Raw genomic sequence first — 17,728 nt, forward strand, 5'->3', positions numbered from 1 at the left:
AGGAATTGGAAGACCTCAGGAAACAGAGTGAAGTTATCCCTCAGCTGATGTTGGAGTGTGAAGCTGTGAATGAAAAGCTTCAGGTAATGTGGGATTAGCACTCATCTAGAATATCAAGTACCAAGGCATAAGTAGAGCAGACGTGTGCTTGACGTGCTGCTTCGGGATTAACACTGAACTTGAGACTCACAGCAGCCGTCACAGAGTAACACTGGCTCGATCTTGCTATTATCCAGAATTTACAGTTATCTGTTTTCTGACTTCATCAATAAACTGTCAAGTAATGGGTACTACAGGCAGATGTGAATCTACCTCCTGCCAGGGCTTTTTAAAAAAAAAAAAAAGGTTCACCTATTCTCTTCTGTTTACAAACCAGTTGAATACCAAGTTGCAGAGCAAAGATTTTTAAGGAGACTGTCACATTTGAATAAAACATCGAAAATTGTGTTAACCTTTTCTCTTTATAGTAAGGATTTAGTAATTTGACATCCTAATCCAGTTTAGACAAGGCAAAGCCAGTGCAAAGTTTGCGAATGGAAGTGGAGATAGAAACATTGTTTTATATCTCCTCTACTCTTGCCTTCTCTGTGTTAACAGCCAAGTGCAAAGAATGGAATTTAGAACATAGACTGGCAGAAAGCTAAAATGGGGACGCCCAGCTGTAGGATAAAGTGGCGTGGATTTCTTCATTTTTTTTCATACCTCACAAATAAATACCTTATGGATAAATAAAGCTAAAAATGAAAATCCCGACCTATCCCCTTTAAAGCAAGGTCTTACTTTTTAGCACATCGCAATTAGGGCAGTTTTCGTCACCGTTTACGAAAGGTATTATGTGTGTCTAACCCTACTACCCCCTACGAATGCTCAATTTCTTTGCAAGCATAAAAAACAATGAAAATAGTTGATTGTATTCTTCCTTAATACAAATAGTTTTTTTTTGTGTAAACGAGGTTTTTGTGGAGTGCGTTTTGATATCCTGATACTTCCTTGTGAGCAAGCATCTGTCGCCTATTGATGAAACTGTGCTCAATAATTCAAGCAACAGAAGTAAAAGGTGACTTTCAATTAATACATTAATAGGTTTATTGGACTTAACAGTAATACATTGTAGCTCTCTTTCTTCTTGCCGTTATGAATATTTCTTTGCTATAAATAGCTGCGGTTTTGAATCACCGTACATAAATTTATAATGCCTGCAATGTTAATGAAGGCTCACGGAGTATTTAATTCTAACCTTAGGAAATCCTTGTCTTTCTTCCCTTCCGAAAGTTAAAGTTTTGAAGTTGGACATTTTATATTAATAACCTAATGAAGACATTAGTTTTTAAAAAAAAAAAAAATATTTCCTGAAGCTAAATGTGGCAAAATGAGAAGTTATGGAATTAATAACATTGGCCAAATTCAAATTAATGTATTTTAAATAGTGGCATAGCCATATTATAATTAGTCTTTGACAATTCAGTTTAAAGGAACACTATAAGGTCAGGAACACAAACATGTATTCCTGACCCTTTAGTGTTAAACCACCATCTAGCCTATTTGACCCCCTCCCCTTACCCACACCCCCTTGCACTCTTTAAACATAGCAAAGCCTTACTTTTATTCCAATCTGCTGCTGCTGGCTCTTCCCCTGACCTGCCTGCTTGGCTGACATCATCAGAACTGGTGGTCTGAGCTAATCACAATGCTTCTCCATAGGAAAACATTGGATTGGCTGAGCTTGTCAATGAGGCAGGATCAGGGGCAGAGCCAGCACAAGCCCAATACAGCCCTGGTCAATCAGCATCTCCTCATAGAGATGCATTGAACCAATGCATCTTTATGAGGAAAGTCCAGTGTCTGCATGCAGAAGGTGGAGACATTGAATGGCAGTGCTGCACATTGTGCAGCACTGCCTCAGGAAGCACCTCTAGTAGCCATCGGAGGAGTGGCCAGTGGAGTTATCCCTAAGCTGTAATGTAACCACTGCCTTTTCTCTCGAAACTGCAAAAAGTCTGAAAGGAATGATTATCCTCACCAGAACAAATACATTAAGCTGTAGTTGTTCTGGCAACTATAGTGTCCCTCTAATTTAGGCTTCATGTTAAAAGCACATGGGACCTACCTAGTGGGTGTAAAGCAAAGATATCCTAAGAAAGTAGTGGGCAAACGCAACTTGCATTATTTGCTATTGGATCACTGTTCAGTTCTGGTAAATGTTGATGGAAATGACATTATTTTGAAACAGAGCTCCAGTTGTACATCTTGCATAGCAAGCCAGATACCTGTGTTGTTTGCAAGAAAACAAGAGTGCAATGCACACATTGACAATGGGGAATACTTCCTGCAGGTGCTCCAGAAAGAGAGGGCCAATCCCTGGAGACATCAAATGGAAGAAAAGATAACTATTCAGGCACACCTGAGCAGGGCCAGACTGGGGATACAAAGCAGCCCTGGGGAAAAAAAATCTATGCCAGCCCCATAAGTCATTGCGACATATATTGTCGCATGTAATATGTAAGGCTATGTCTTGCCACCCCAGATGATTGAGTAATATATATATATATATTGCTTTTTCTAATATAATATATTGGTCCTTTCAGAGTAAAACATTTAATTATACAGTAAGCATACTCACATGCTGTTGTGGTCGTGACTTAAATATGAATATTAATCTCTTAATACATAATAATTAAGCAATATGGAACAACATTAATATTTTTATAGTTCATAGTATTATGGTCGAATATGTGGATAGAAAATACTTAAAATGTTATAATATTAAATGTATATTTAATATAACTATAATAAACAGATGCTAGCAGAATGTCAATTTACCACAATAATTATACAATACAATACTACACAAAACGCTATTGGTTGCTAAATGTTATACAAAAGGCTATTACAATTGCTAAATGTTACAATGGATTCATATTACTTACAAGGCCGCAGCCCTTGGGCTGGGGTTAAGTCAGAGCTGGTACTACATCTTAGGTTCAGTCAGGTACAGGCAAAGAGACAGAGTTTCTCCTACATCTGGTTTTTATTCAGTGTAAGTAGGCTGGCCTGTGATGTCACTGCCAGAAGCACATGTCTTCCTACACACTGCCCCTAGTGGTGCCTCCAAAGCATTACACTAAATATGCTTTCTTTATGATGTAAAGTCATTCATTAATATATACCATTATACATGCAGACACAGACAATATCACTGACACACACAAGTTCATTGAACACAGCCTCATAGACAAACAATTTCACTAATATACATAAGCTCATTAACATAAAAACACAAGCTCACTCACAAGCAGGCACACACACACATGCAAGCAAGCAAGTGTAGCGGAGGCCTGATATTTCACAGGTTAACTCCACTATAGATCCCAGTGAGGCTCAGGAACAAGTATTATAGATCCATAGAGTTGTAATTTCAGCAGGCAAAACAATCCAATAATATCCCAACAGCACTCCCAATAACTGGACGACACACAGCATCAGGAGCAGAACTGAAACCTTTAATCACACAGCTTGCTTATAAAGGGTGCTCCCTTGCAAGGGAGGGATTTACAGTAATTAGTACATTAGCCAATAGTACAGTAGTTACCTCCCATACATCTCCTCCCCTCAGTGTGACACATAATCCACTTATAAGTTATACACTTTTACCCCGATTCTGGATGTACCCCAAAACAGCCTGGTACAGTTATCTAAGTGGTATCCCCTGGTAGCCCTGATCTGGGTGACTAACATATCCAAAATTCACCCAGATCGGACCAGGGGTTCGGGAGTTAGGTGGAGGGTGTAATTTGACCGACCGCACACGAGGTGGTATCCGAAAAGGGTTCCATGCATTTTGGCCCTGCGGTCGGTCTTTATTCGGGAGATAAAATACATAGAAAATACTGCCATCCACGATTAACTTTCCCTTCATACGAATCCCCTCGTTCGGTACTTTAGAACTACCGAACGGGGGTTTGATAAACCTTGACGTTCGGGAGTTATGGAGCTCTGGAGGTCTCAGCGGTGTTCAGGTAATCGAGTGTCCGATTTGAGTTCCAGACACTTAATGACCAAACACTGCTGAGATTTTAGTGCGTAAGATGGCCGCCGTCACGTGTTCGTATACCGAACGGCGGCCACCCAGATACTTCCACAGAGTGCCTATTAACTTGCGGTTAGAAAGTGTCAACAATTACGGTACACACTTCTCTCTGAGGTGGTCTATGGATTCGGTAGTTTACATTCGTATGGATGCAAACTACCGAACTATTATACAAATTCTACATACATTTTAACCATAGGCCTAAAAATAACGCAAGAATTGCAATAATAATACAGTCTTTTAGGACAGCCCTGACACCATCTGCTACAGCAAGCTCACTAGCAGGCGCACACACACACAGCTTAATGTAGTGGTTCTGGTGTCCTGGCGTCCCTGCAGGCTTTTGAATGTAAACACTGACTTTGCAGAGAAAAGGCAGTGTTTACATTGCTTCCTAGTGACACCTCTAGTGACAGACACTCAGACGGTCACTAGAGGCGCTTCCTGTGTCAGTGCGGATTGGCTAGGATCATCAAGCTTGATGATCGCAGTCATAGAGGCAGAGACCAGCACGACGTTGGGGAAAAAAAAGTGAGTAAAACACTATTTTTAAAAACACACACACACACCACGACTGACACACACACACCACGACTGACACACACACACCACGACTGACACACACACACCACGACTGACACACACACACCACGACTGACACACACACACCACGACTGACACACACACACCACGACAGACATACACACACCATGACACAGACAGACACACACACAATGATACAGACCCACCGTGAGACAGACACACACACAATGATACAGACCCACCGTGACACTCACAGCATGACACAGACACACACACTCACAGCATGACACAGACACACACTCACAGCATGACACAGACACACACACTCACAGCATGACACAGACACACACACTCACAGCATGACACAGACACACACTCACAGCATGACACAGACACACACACACACACAGCATGACACAGACAGACACACACACACAGCATGACACAGACAGACACACACACACAGCATGACACAGACAGACACACACACACAGCATGACACAGACAGACACACACACACAGCATGACACAGACAGACACACACACACAGCATGACACAGACAGACACACACAGACAGCATGACACAGACAGACACACACAGACAGCATGACACAGACAGACACACACACACACACTGACATACATACTTGTTGCTACCTGTGTGGGTGGGCATACTGATATGTGGGCTGGCGGCCGCAGGGAAAACTTGAATGGCGGCCGCAGGGGAAGCTCTTCTTGCGGCCGCTGGGGGAGCAGGCTGTTCTGTCTCTGCTCCCCATACCTCGCGCGCAGCTTAATGAGACCGGGGCCGGAATATGATGTCATATTCCGTCCCCGGTCTCTTTCTAGTGCGCGAGGGAGGGGGAGCAGAGACAGAACAGCCTGCTCCCCCAGCGGCCGCAGGTCACCCCAGCCCCAGGTGCCGACGGCCCACCGGGAAGTTTCCCGGTATCCCGGTGGGCCAGTCCGGCCCTGCACTTGAGGTTTGTTCTAAAAGGCAGTCTTTTTTATCAGGAACTGAAAAAGAAAAAACTGGAGACATTTCGGCTCCTCTTTGAGCCTTTTTAAAGACTTGATAAAGGCTCAGAGAGGAGCCGAAAAGTTGTCTCTACTTTTTTGTTCCTAATAAAAAGAAAGGAACCTCAGGTGTGCCGGAATATTTATATTTTCTCCCATTAAATACCTTTAAGTTAACCATGTCATTACTCTGGATACTATCACATTTTTTAGTTTAACACTTTTCATTTTTTTTTTATTTTATTTTGTTTTATTATTAAATATATTGGTACCCAGTGACTGAATGTTTGTTGTGGTCACCTTTAATTGCTTATTGTCTTATGTTGTTCCATCTTATTACTCTGGTGATTTCACCATTCTCCTCTATCATACCAACTTCTATCACCTCACACAATGGTCTTGGCACTCCACCCTCAAAATGTAGCTCAGTGTTTGGCAACCTACAGATCTCCACATATTGTGGACATCATCTCCCAAAATGCTCTTACAGTCATAACGCTGGCAAAGCATCAGAGGAGATTTAGTACACAACATATGGAGTGCTGAAGATGACCTACCTGTGACCAAGCAATTAATCTGGTATCCGGCTTGAACTGGCCATTGGGGCAAAACTGGCAAATGCCCGGTGGGCCGCAATGGCTATGGACAAAGGCTGGCATGGGAGATCAAAATGTCTCCCTTGCCGGCCCAAGCAGAGCAACACCGGCCCTAAGCGGGAGGTTCTGAAGGGATCATTCCCCTCATGGGCCTGAAAGGAATTGGGTTATTGAGGGAAGCTGCCTCCCGGCAGTAAACTGATTATTTAAGCCTCTATCCTACCCTTATATACACAAATACACCCTCTCACACGCAAACACACACACTATACCCCCTATTTAAACACAACACCTGCTCGTACACACATAAACACTACACATACTCTATACCTACAATAAACACACTCTACACTCTATAGACTGCGCTCACACACACTATGTACCCCCTATAAAACCACACATTACACCTCATGCATACAAACACACTACACACACTATGTACCTCCTATAAACACATAATAAACACTCATTAAACTCATACAGAGTAAACACATATACTATAACCCTATACACACACTACATCTCTTGTGCACCCACTGTACCATACACACTCTACACCCCCTATGCCCACACTACACCCCTATACACACATGCACACTAAACCCCTATACACACATTAACGCACCTATACACGCGTGCACTATAGCCCCTATATACATACACACACACGCACATAATGCCATCCCCTGCATCCCCTAGATACACACACACACTCACACACACAAAATACAGCCCTTACATGCAAATGCAACACCCCCCCTAGGATTACACACTCTAAAGGGCCTGTAAACACATGCAAACACACACATTATTTACAGCCCAGAAACACACACACACACACACACACTACAGCCCCTAGCCGCACATAGTACACCACAAACAGACCCCTTTATAAACTATAGCACAAAAAGTCTCCTCTACACACATGCAATCAAATAAGCAACCTACAAACACATACAGCACCACCAGGGCCGGTGCAAGGATTTTTGGGTACATAGGCGAAGATTCATTTTTCCGCCCCCCCCCTCTAAAATTAACATCTTCACCTATGTGCCTCCTCACCAGCCCCTCCCTCTTTCCCGTCCCTTAGTGTTCCTCTCCCCTCCCCCCTCTTTTCCCTGTACCTTGGTTTTTCTCTCCCCTCCCCTCTCTGTCCCTTGGTGCACCCCCCACTCTCTTAGCGGTCACACTCCCCTTCCTGGTGTGCCTCCTACCTGTCTTGTAGCGTTGCGAAGCAGACCCTCTACAGGAGCTTCAGTTTTCTGTACCTGGCTGGACTGACAGGAAGTGCTCTCTCAGTGAGCACCTCCTCTCAGTCTGGCCGGGTACAGGAAACAGAAGCTCTTGTACTGTGCTCCGCTCCGCCACGCTACACTCAGTGGTGTATACACACTAACAGCCACACACACTCCATGACAAACTCACAGACGTCACTGACAGACACAGACTCACTGATCTGACACACACTCATTCATTGACAGACACACACTCAATCACAAACATACTCTCACTGATTTGACAGACACTCACAAACACACACTCATACACTGACAGACACACACATTCATACAATCATTCAAAGACACACACAGACATACACACACTCACACATACACAGACACACAGAAACACTCACAGACAAACACATACACAGACACACACTCACAGACAAACACATACACACACTCACAGACAAACACATACACACTCACACATACACAGACACACACTCACAAACACATACAGACACACACACACTGACAAACACATACACACACACTGACAAACACATACACACACTGACAAACACATACACACACTGACAAACACATACACACACACACTGACAAACACATACACACACACTGACAAACACATACACAGACACACACACTCACAGACAAACACATACACTTTCAGACACACACACTCTCACACATACACTTTCAGACACACACACTCAGACACACACTCACAGACAAACACACTCAGACAAACACACACTCACACATACACTTTCAGACACACACACACACACTTACACTCACGCATACACTTTCAGACACACACACTTCCAGACACATACACACACACACACTCACACATACACTTTCAGACACACACACTTTCAGACACATACACACACACACTCACACATACACTTTCAGTCACACACAAATTAATAATAATATCCACCCAGCCTCCCTACCTGGAGAGCTGGTGTGGATGTGTCCCTGGGGTCCAGTGGGGCTTCAGTGCAGCGGGAGGCGGCGAGGAAGCTCTAACCTGTCTGCTCTGCTCCCTTGCGGGCTGTCTACTGATGCCGGGAGCCGGATTATGACGTCACATTCTGGCTCCCGCAGCATCAGCACACGGCGCGCGAGGGGGCAGAGCAGACAGGTTAGAGCTCCCTCGCCGCCTCTCATTAGAACGCTGCCGCCCGCCGGGGGGTCCAGAAGGTGACCTGGCAGGAGGGAGCGCTTCCCTCCTGCCGGTCACCGAAATCTTGCGCCCCCAGAGCCGATGCGCCCTAAGGCGGCCGCCTGTTCCGCCTTATGGACGCGCCGGCCCTGAACACCACAAGGAGCATCCCTACACATGCACAATACATTTTCAGAGACCTGTTCCACTTTTGTTCTCCGGTATCCCACTACTGAGGACAAGTTAGAAGCAAACTTGCGTTGTGCAGAAAAAAACAGGACATTTTCTCCAACCCTAGAGCACTGGATGCTCTGGAGGGGCATCAAAATAGTATACTTATTTGGGGAATGTGGGGTTGTCATAGGTGATAACATAACATGCTCCCTTTCTGTCCCTGTCCCTCCTAGTGCACTGCTCTGCTTTAAACTGCCTGGGCTGAATTTTTGCCCCAGTCCAGTCCAGCCCTGCCTGGTATAATTTTTTTTAATTTTTTTTTTTATTAAACTAACAGAATTTCAAAACTAGTTTTCAGGAGACTTCGTCAAGTCTAAAGCATTTCTAAACAAAATGACACAACAGTGCGTCTTTTGTGTTGGAAATTTATTTAGACCTAATAAAGGAGAGAGATTGTAAAAATGCATCTTTCTCAAATTTCACTTAAAAAGGTTGTTACACAATACTCCAATGTTCTTTATTACTTGTGTGCATGTATAATATATACATACAATACCTGTGTTGTAAAAAGAGGTAACCGGTCTAGAGCAGACAATGGAAGGTTGTTTTTGGTAAAATTATTTTTTTTAAAGAAAAACCTGTTACAGAGACATAGCTTCCCCCAAAAAGTGGGATTTTATGGATTTCTTAAAATATTAAAGGGAAACTATAGTGCCAGGAAAACAAAGTGGGCAGGGGGACCTAATGCACATGCATGGTGCTTGCATTAGGACATCCCCCATGAGAAAGCTTTGCATAATGCTTTCCTAAAGGGTTTCATGTGATGTTGGATGTCCTCATACAAACCAAACGTCGCCTAACGACCCGGAAGTCCATCTAGAGGTGGAGTTAACCCTGGCAGGTAATTATTGCAGTTTATTAAATGGCACTGCAGAGTTAAGGGACCTGGGACACTACGCCCAGACCACTTCAATAAGCACTATAGGTCTGGTCTTGACTAATGGCCATTGCCAACTCCTTGGCCAAAAGTGGAGAGCAGCTAAAGTTCACCTCTTTCAGCACAATAAATACATTTGTCTTTTTGACTATCCATAATGTAAAGCTTTACATGCATTTTATTCATATGAAAAATAGCACATGGATTATGGAACAGTTGGAAATGTAGACATCAAGGTTTGGCGTACCTTTTTAAATGTCACATATGCTAGTCATGATATTTGAGTTGCTGTATTAGCCCAGTAATGTTAATGCAAAATAATGAAGTATTGGAGTCAATACTTGTCATCATGTGCATTAGTAAGATTAAAAAAACAATTCAAAAAATGATTTTTAAATTCTTACTGTAGCAATATGGAGAATGGGATTAATTTGTGTAATTACTGCCATATATGTGCATTAAAAATCATATTTGCTATTGTGGGAATCTGTAGAGAATATGGAGATTGTTTATTAAGTAGAAAAATGCTGAGGAATAGTGTAGGACATGACAGCACTGTCTAGCTAATTGTCTAACTACTTATAAATTGGCAGTAGGTCTTTTGCTGACATCAGCACTGAAACCAAATCTACTCCCTCCTGAGTTCTTGTCCCAAGTGTAGCTATAGAAATGATTAAAAAACAAAAAAACAACGAGCTGTTGATTGGTTCGTTCCTAAATTACCCTTGGCTTTAGGTTACAAAGCAAAATTGGTAAGTCACAGGCAGATTAAGGTCTTATCGTTATAATGAGAAAAATGGCTTCTTTTAATCAAAATCTGCAGGAAAAAAGGCCTTGAAAAAAGATATGTCTTGGTGGTGGAGAGGATGTAGATTGATTGTGGGGGGAAAAGGAGAACTGCAGCTTTATTGGACATAGTAGATAACCTTCTTGGGGTGACAAATACATTATTCCTTTGAAATATTACATTTGTCATTTGAAGTGAGTCATAGAACATTTTTAATGAATATATTTGTTCATTAAATAGTTTCCTACATTTTGGTAATATGAACAGAACAACTACTGTGTAGATGTATGCATGTGTGTAGATATCATATATTATTAATATTGGCATTTACATAGAGCCAATTTATTCCGCAGTGCTTTACAATATTATGAAAGGGGGAAATTTAGCAATAAATGAGACAATAACAAAATTATACAGGGACAATAGGGAGGTGGGGACCCTGTTCAGATGAGTTGACAGTCTATTGGAGTGGAGTATAAAGCACAATAGGAATAGAATCAAGGGTAGAGCAAACAAACAAGGTGGAAAAGTAGCAGAACTGGAGGTGAGAGCGCAGTGTGGCCCATTAGGAGAGAGCAAGAGACAGTTTTGTGACCTAGAAGTTACTCTGGAAGGCCGTAATCATTTCTGAACAGATGGGTTTTGAGGGACTTCTTAAAGGATTGAAGACTAGGGAGAGTCTGACAGGGGTAGGTAGGCTGTTCCAAAGGAAAGGAGCACCCGTGAAAAGTCCTGCAAGCGCGAGTTAGCAGTAAGGGTGCAAGCAGCCTACAGGAGAAGGTCATCTGCGGAGCAAAGAGCTAGAGAAGTCACATATCTATGAATCAGTGAATGTAACAGGAGATAGAGTTGTTTAAAGATTTAGAGGTAAGTGTTAGTATGTTAAATTGACACCTGTAGGGTACAGGAAGCCAGTGTAAGTATCGACAGAGGGGTAAGGTATGAGAGGAGTGACAGGAGAGAACATTAATTACAAATTGCAGCGGGGCAGTACGGCTTCTTCGGAGACCAATTAGCAGAGAGTTACAATAATCCACGCGAGAGATTACCAGAGCATAAACAAGCTCCTTGGCAGCATCTTGTGTGAGAAAGTGGCGAGTGCGGGCAATGTTTTTTAGGTGGAAATTACCGGTTTTAGCAGCAGACTGGATATGAGGTGTGGAGATGAGGCCAGGATCAAAGATAACACGAAGACAGCGAGCTTGCAAGGATGGACTGATGCAAGTACCATCAACTTGCAGGGAGAGCAAAAGAGGAGGATTAGCATCACGATGAGGAAAAATAAGAAGCTCAGCTTTCGAGAGATTGAGTTTCAGAAAGCGAGAGGACATCCAGTCGGAGATTGAAGAAAGACCAGCGCTGATACGTTGTAGGACAGCGGGGGAGAGATCAGGGGAGGAGAGGTATATCTGGGTGTCATCGGCATACAGGTGGTAGCAGAATCCAAAAGAATTGAGTTTGCCAAGAGAGACATTATATAGAGAGAACAGAAGGGGACCAAGAACAGATCCTTTGGGGACTCCAAATGAGACAGAATATGTAATCACAATCTGCCTGTTATTTTTATGCTGTTGCTGTTCTGTATTATTGTGTAGTAATCCATGAAATGATTCCATGTAATACATGGAAAATAATGTACATTCCCTGGTGTGCACTGTGTGACCTGTAATCACGGAGACATACATGCCGCATGCTGTCTGAGATTAGTGGGAGTAACACTCCAACAGGGCAGCTTCTCTAATTTTTAATCTGGTTCTCTTCTGAGCTGAATTAATGGCAGCGGTTAGAATAGCAGCCACCCGGGAATGTAACACTCACAATGTTATTCACCAAGGTAAAAACCTCACAGCGAGTTTAACATTTAAAGTGAACCTATAATATAAAAAGTCACTTACCTAAAATCGGCCCCATTTACATTTAATACACTACATATCACATAGCTATATGTATTTAATGTAAACTATATTGATTTACTCTCCTTTCCTCCGATTCAGCACTGCTTTGTGGGTTTTACCTCCTGGTCATCCTCCCCTCTGCCTGCAGTCTTCTTTAATTTGCCCTGCTTGGGATGCTGACTTAATTGCCAGTGTCAAAACGGAGTGACCTCCCATTACTCCGTTCCTATACTCTTGCAGCTCCTGTTTGCCATTGTCAGTCAATGCCTCATTGACTATTTTTAAATAGTTTTTTTTTTTTCTCTCCTAATCTATAAATTTGCTAGCACAATGTATAGATAGGATTTTATGCTCAATCTAATGAGCATATGTTGTTTGGGACATGACCGGTGTCCTTTAAGGTGTACATAGCTGAGCTATGCTTCCTGCTTTAGCTACTTTGTCGTTAAATTTGAAATTCACTTTGAATTCTCACTTTTGTAAATAACCCTGTCAATGATCTGGAGTACACTGGGACTTATACTAACCATACCTCTAGTCCTAAAATATCAAATATTAATTATGCATAGCAACTGGGAACTTTGTATCATTGAAAAATAATGCCAACCCTGGGTTCTGGAGACCTTTGTAAACCAACAAACTCATGGTTCATGATGTCTCCAGGACCCCAAAAATAAATTATTTTCCTGGGATAAATAAGTCACCATTATAATAATCAATTTATTTATGTTTCTTCTCAATATCTTGTTTATTGCAGATATTGTCAGTTCATTTTCAGGCGAATCGTCTTTGTCGAGTTCTAAACAGGAAATAAAATAGTGTTGGAGAAAAGTGGGACATTACTAGAAATGAGATTTGTATTTACCGTATTTGTGTTGTTTTTTGCAGGACGCTGAGCAGAGGAACCAAGAGCTGGACGATAAAGTGAGGACTCTAAGGAAAGAGATGGACGAGAGCAAGCACAGACAGGGTCACTTGAAACTGGAACTTAAACATTTCCTGAATGTACTCGATGGAAAGATTGAGGATTTGCACGAATTCCGTCTAGGGCTTTCCAAATTAGAAATGGACAACTAGTGTGATGGATTTTTCATGCAGTAGGACCTGCGCAGAGCAAACCACAGAAGATAGACGGCTTGGGGGGGTGCACTGTGTGTTGGTTTTAAATGTTTCTTTAGCACCTATGGATACCTGAGATAAGTCTGTTTTGCCTATTTGGCAACCAATAGCTGCCTATCACTTCAAAGCCATTTTTCTACAGAATCAGTCCAGGGATTAGCTATCCAAACAGTGTAGCAGCAGACACGGTGTTTAAAATGATCTACATATATATCTAGATTTAAAAAAATATATATAACTAAGAATTGTGAGATGTCAGATGTCTGGTCATTTGCAGTTCATGTCCCACAATCGTCTCCTTTGACAAGAGAATACAAAACGCGGCTTTGAAGACCAAAATAAAACCTATTCCTTCTATATTGGTTTTAAGGTACTAGCTCTAGTACCAACAGGAGGTTGGAATTGCAATAAGAAAAAGCACACAGCCATGAAACCTAGTCCACTGTACTGTTTCAGGCAGCACTCTGTGATACTTCTGGCCATTAACCTTGGAATTGAAGCTGCAATAAATCTAGTGAATAGGGCAGAGTTTGTGACTCCTTACTTGTTTTATCACTCTATATATTTTGATGGATGACCAAGAATTGTTCTGATATTGAGATGTAATGTATCTACCACTGAAATAATAAAGCAAAAAGAAAATGAGGATATTTGTATTCCTCCCATATCACGTAATTCTAAATAAAATGTTTACAGATTATTTAATAGTGTAAAATAAAATATCACTTTTTTTTCTTTCTTCTTTTGATATGCTTTGTCTACGTGTGTTCTAATTAGATTAGTTCCGTTATGAAGATCGGTAACTGTTCTTAGATAATCGGTTTTATATTTTTAGGGTACGAAATAAATGACTGTGTGATTAATTGGGTTGAACGGCTGAGAATTCTAACCCTGGATTCTGGAATTAAACCTGTTTTTGTAATGTAGAAACATTTGGGTGATGGATTATTCGCTTTGACAATGGGATGTTGTAAAACAATTGGCAATATATATTGTTGTATTGGTTTCTCAAATGATTTGTGAACATTTGACTTCTATAGTTCAAACGTAAAGTCCAATATATCACATGCTCAAAGCATGTCACTTTTCTTGTAGTCCTAGAGTGGTGTCACTATGCTGGATGACAGTCTGGTTTATTTGCTCAACATGGAATTGTTATGGGGTGGATAAAAAAAATCTTTAGTCAGTAGGGTCAAGTTGTTAATTTTTGGAGAACAATATGAGATTTAACACCCTGGAGGCAATTGTAAGCATCTCTTGACTTTACAGAAGCAAACTTTGCCAAAACATCTCCACAGCTGTCAGTCAAATTGCTGGGAAGCAATAGGTGTGCGCACCCTAAAGTGTGAGTGAACTTCCAGGCCGAGTTCTCCGCTCCTTCTACTGTATTAGAGCGTTGCTGCAGGTTACCATGGCAATACTCTGATACATTTCCTGACACCGGTCAGAAGGAGCTGTCTTCACCCACTGAGGACTGCAGAGATTCTGCATTTATCATCGGACCACCTGTGATTAGGATTCCACCCTCCCTGGTCCAAAAAAAAAGCCCAAAGGAGGGGGGAAGAAACCGTGTGTGTTTAAAATTTTGCACACCCTAACTAAATGGGCTGCACACTTCTATTCTGGTGAGGTTTTCTTATGGCTCAGTTAAAGTCATAGAGGTAACGGAACAGGCAGGCATGCTGGGCTAGGTCACACCTGACTTCCCCCCTTCTCAAGCATTCCATTCCATGGCACATGCTGAAAGCCTGGAACAAGAGGAGGGCCTTGCAAAGGCTGCAAGCAGCAGGTTTTGCAAGCAGTTTTTTTTCATATATCTACAAAGAAGACATGCGTGAAAATTACATGCATGTCTTCCTTTGAGAGTATAGCTACGAAAAAACAAATTAAATGAAGTAAGGAAAAGGTATATCAATGTCCAGTCTGTGTAAATGTTGTACTTTTTTATTTTTTATTTTGTCAGCCTGCATCAGTTAATCCCATTATTACATTGCAGACCCAAACAGAAATAGAATCAGGTTCCTGTTATGGTCAATCAAGAAATCCCACATTTGGTTAACCCCAAAAAACTCCTTGGTTTGTGACCATTGATTTTCTAAGGAGTGAAATGTCTCCCAGTGTGTTTTGATTTATCCGGTTATATCTGAGCAGGTTTGATATAACTGACCTTACAGCATTCGTCCTGAGTGGTCATCAATATGGATAAGTGAGACAGTTTTGGTGGTAGCCATTAGTGATGTCCTGAACAGTTCGCTGGCGAATAGTTCCTGGCGAACATAGCTTGTTCGCATTCGCAACGGATGGCGAACATATGCAATGTTCGGTCCGCCCCCTATTCGTCATCATTGAGTAAACTTCGACCCTGTACCTCACAGTCAGCAGACACATTCCAGCCAATCAGCAGCAGACCCTCCCTCCCAGACCCCCCCACCTCCTAGACAGCATACAGTTTAGATTAATTCTGAAGCTGCATTCATTTTTTTATTTTTTTTGTGTTTGTGTTTATTATACATTATCCTCCATAGCCAGTAACCTGTGTTTATTATACATTATCCCCCATAGCCAGTAACCTGTGTTTATTATACATTATCCCCCCATAGCCAGTAACCTGTGTTTTATTATACATTATCTTCCCATAGCCAGTAACCTGTGTTTATTATACATTATCCTCCCATAGCCAGTAGACCCTCCCTCCCAGACCCTCCCACCTCCTAGACAGCATACAATTTAGATTTACATTTAAAAAAAAAAATACAGGGAGCTTGTTGTCACCTTACGGGGGACCCTTGGTGTTGTACGTGGCTGGGTGGAGGTAGAGACCTTCAATGACATCAGTGAGGACAAGGAACGGGACATGGCTAGATTGGTATCCAACCTTGTGCAAATGGGGAGTTTGCGGTTGTTTGCGGTGTGTTAAACGGGGAGTTTGGTCTGTCACTGTGAAGCGGGCGTAACCCTTACACTACCTGATCGATACAACATCATACCTGATGTTTTAAAGCACGTTATTCCAAACAATTTAGGAATGTTAGGTGATTTATGCCCTTTATGGATTAAAACCAGACTCTGCATCAACTGTGTAATTTTCCATGGGAGTTTTGCCATGGATCCCTCTCCGGCATGCCACAGTCCAGGTGTTAGTCCCCTTGAAACAACTTTTCCATCACTATTGTGGCCAGAAAGAGTCCCTGTGGGTTTTAAAATTCGCCTGCCCATTGAAGTCAATGGCGGTTCGCCCGGTTCGCGAACGTTTGCGTAAGTTCGCGTGCGCCGTTCGTCAACCGCAAATTTTGTGTTCGCGACATCACTAGTTATAATGCATTGAGTTCCCATTTTCAAGCAGTTTAACACTAAGTGAATGTTCCTGGAGGTATGGCTTTGGATTAGACGGACATTACACACTTCCTTGTAACCATATGGATTCATGCCTGCAATGGCACTGTCATAGACTGAATGTCTATGGCAGTGCCATGTGATTGGCTGTTGCTCTCAGCCAATCCCAGTCGCGATCTGCTAGTCAGGTTAATGCTCCTAGCCCAAGCACCACAGAGGGGTCGGTAGAAAGAGTATCTTAAACTGATACCTGTCAGGGTACCTGGAGTCTCTACCTTTGAGAGAGGTAGAGACTTAGAAGGTTATCCGTCCGGACGCCATGTCTCCTCGGTCTCCCGCGGTTCACTCGGTCTTACTAACGCCGGCCGCGAGGGAGTCACTTCCTTTTATAACAGAAGGACCGGAGGTAGACGTCATGACGCTAACCCGAAACATCCTGCCACTCAAATCTCGGGAGACGAATCAGGACTCGCCGGAGGCGTGTCCCCTCTCCCTAGCCAGGATACTTAACGGTGGTTCTCTCATTCACTCATTGCCCTGTCGTGGTTCTAGTCCGCCTAGTCACACAGTGCTTTATGATTCACTTGTCTTTTGGTTTTGACCCGGCTTTGTTGTTTACTCTCCTGCCTTTCTGTTATCCTTGACCCGGCTTGTCTCTCGCTTACCTGTCCTCTGTTATCCTCGACCTCGGCTTGTCTCTGACCATTCTATTGTAGTTCTACGTTAGTCCGGCCATTCTAAGGACCGGTATACGTATCAGCTACTCTTTGTACTCTGCGTGTTGGATCCCTGACCCGATCCTGACATTACGACAGGGC

The 17,728-nt window shown here is 42.5% G+C and overlaps 1 protein-coding gene across 1 annotated transcript in view; it reads left to right on the forward strand.

Moving 5' to 3' along the window:
• Positions 1 to 14,222, forward strand: part of HOMER2 (homer scaffold protein 2) — a 176,458-nt gene extending 162,236 nt beyond the window's left edge. Inside the window, exons 8-9 of the mRNA XM_063445672.1 lie at positions 3 to 83; positions 13,347 to 14,222. Coding sequence (XP_063301742.1) covers positions 3 to 83; positions 13,347 to 13,535 — 270 coding nt within the window. The 3' untranslated portion in view covers positions 13,536 to 14,222. The remainder of the gene's footprint in view (positions 1 to 2; positions 84 to 13,346) is intronic.
• Positions 14,223 to 17,728: the final 3,506 nt, after the last annotated feature.

The sequence above is a fragment of the Pelobates fuscus genome, chromosome 3 (genome assembly GCF_036172605.1).
Source record: "Pelobates fuscus isolate aPelFus1 chromosome 3, aPelFus1.pri, whole genome shotgun sequence".
Lineage (NCBI taxonomy): Eukaryota > Metazoa > Chordata > Amphibia > Anura > Pelobatidae > Pelobates > Pelobates fuscus.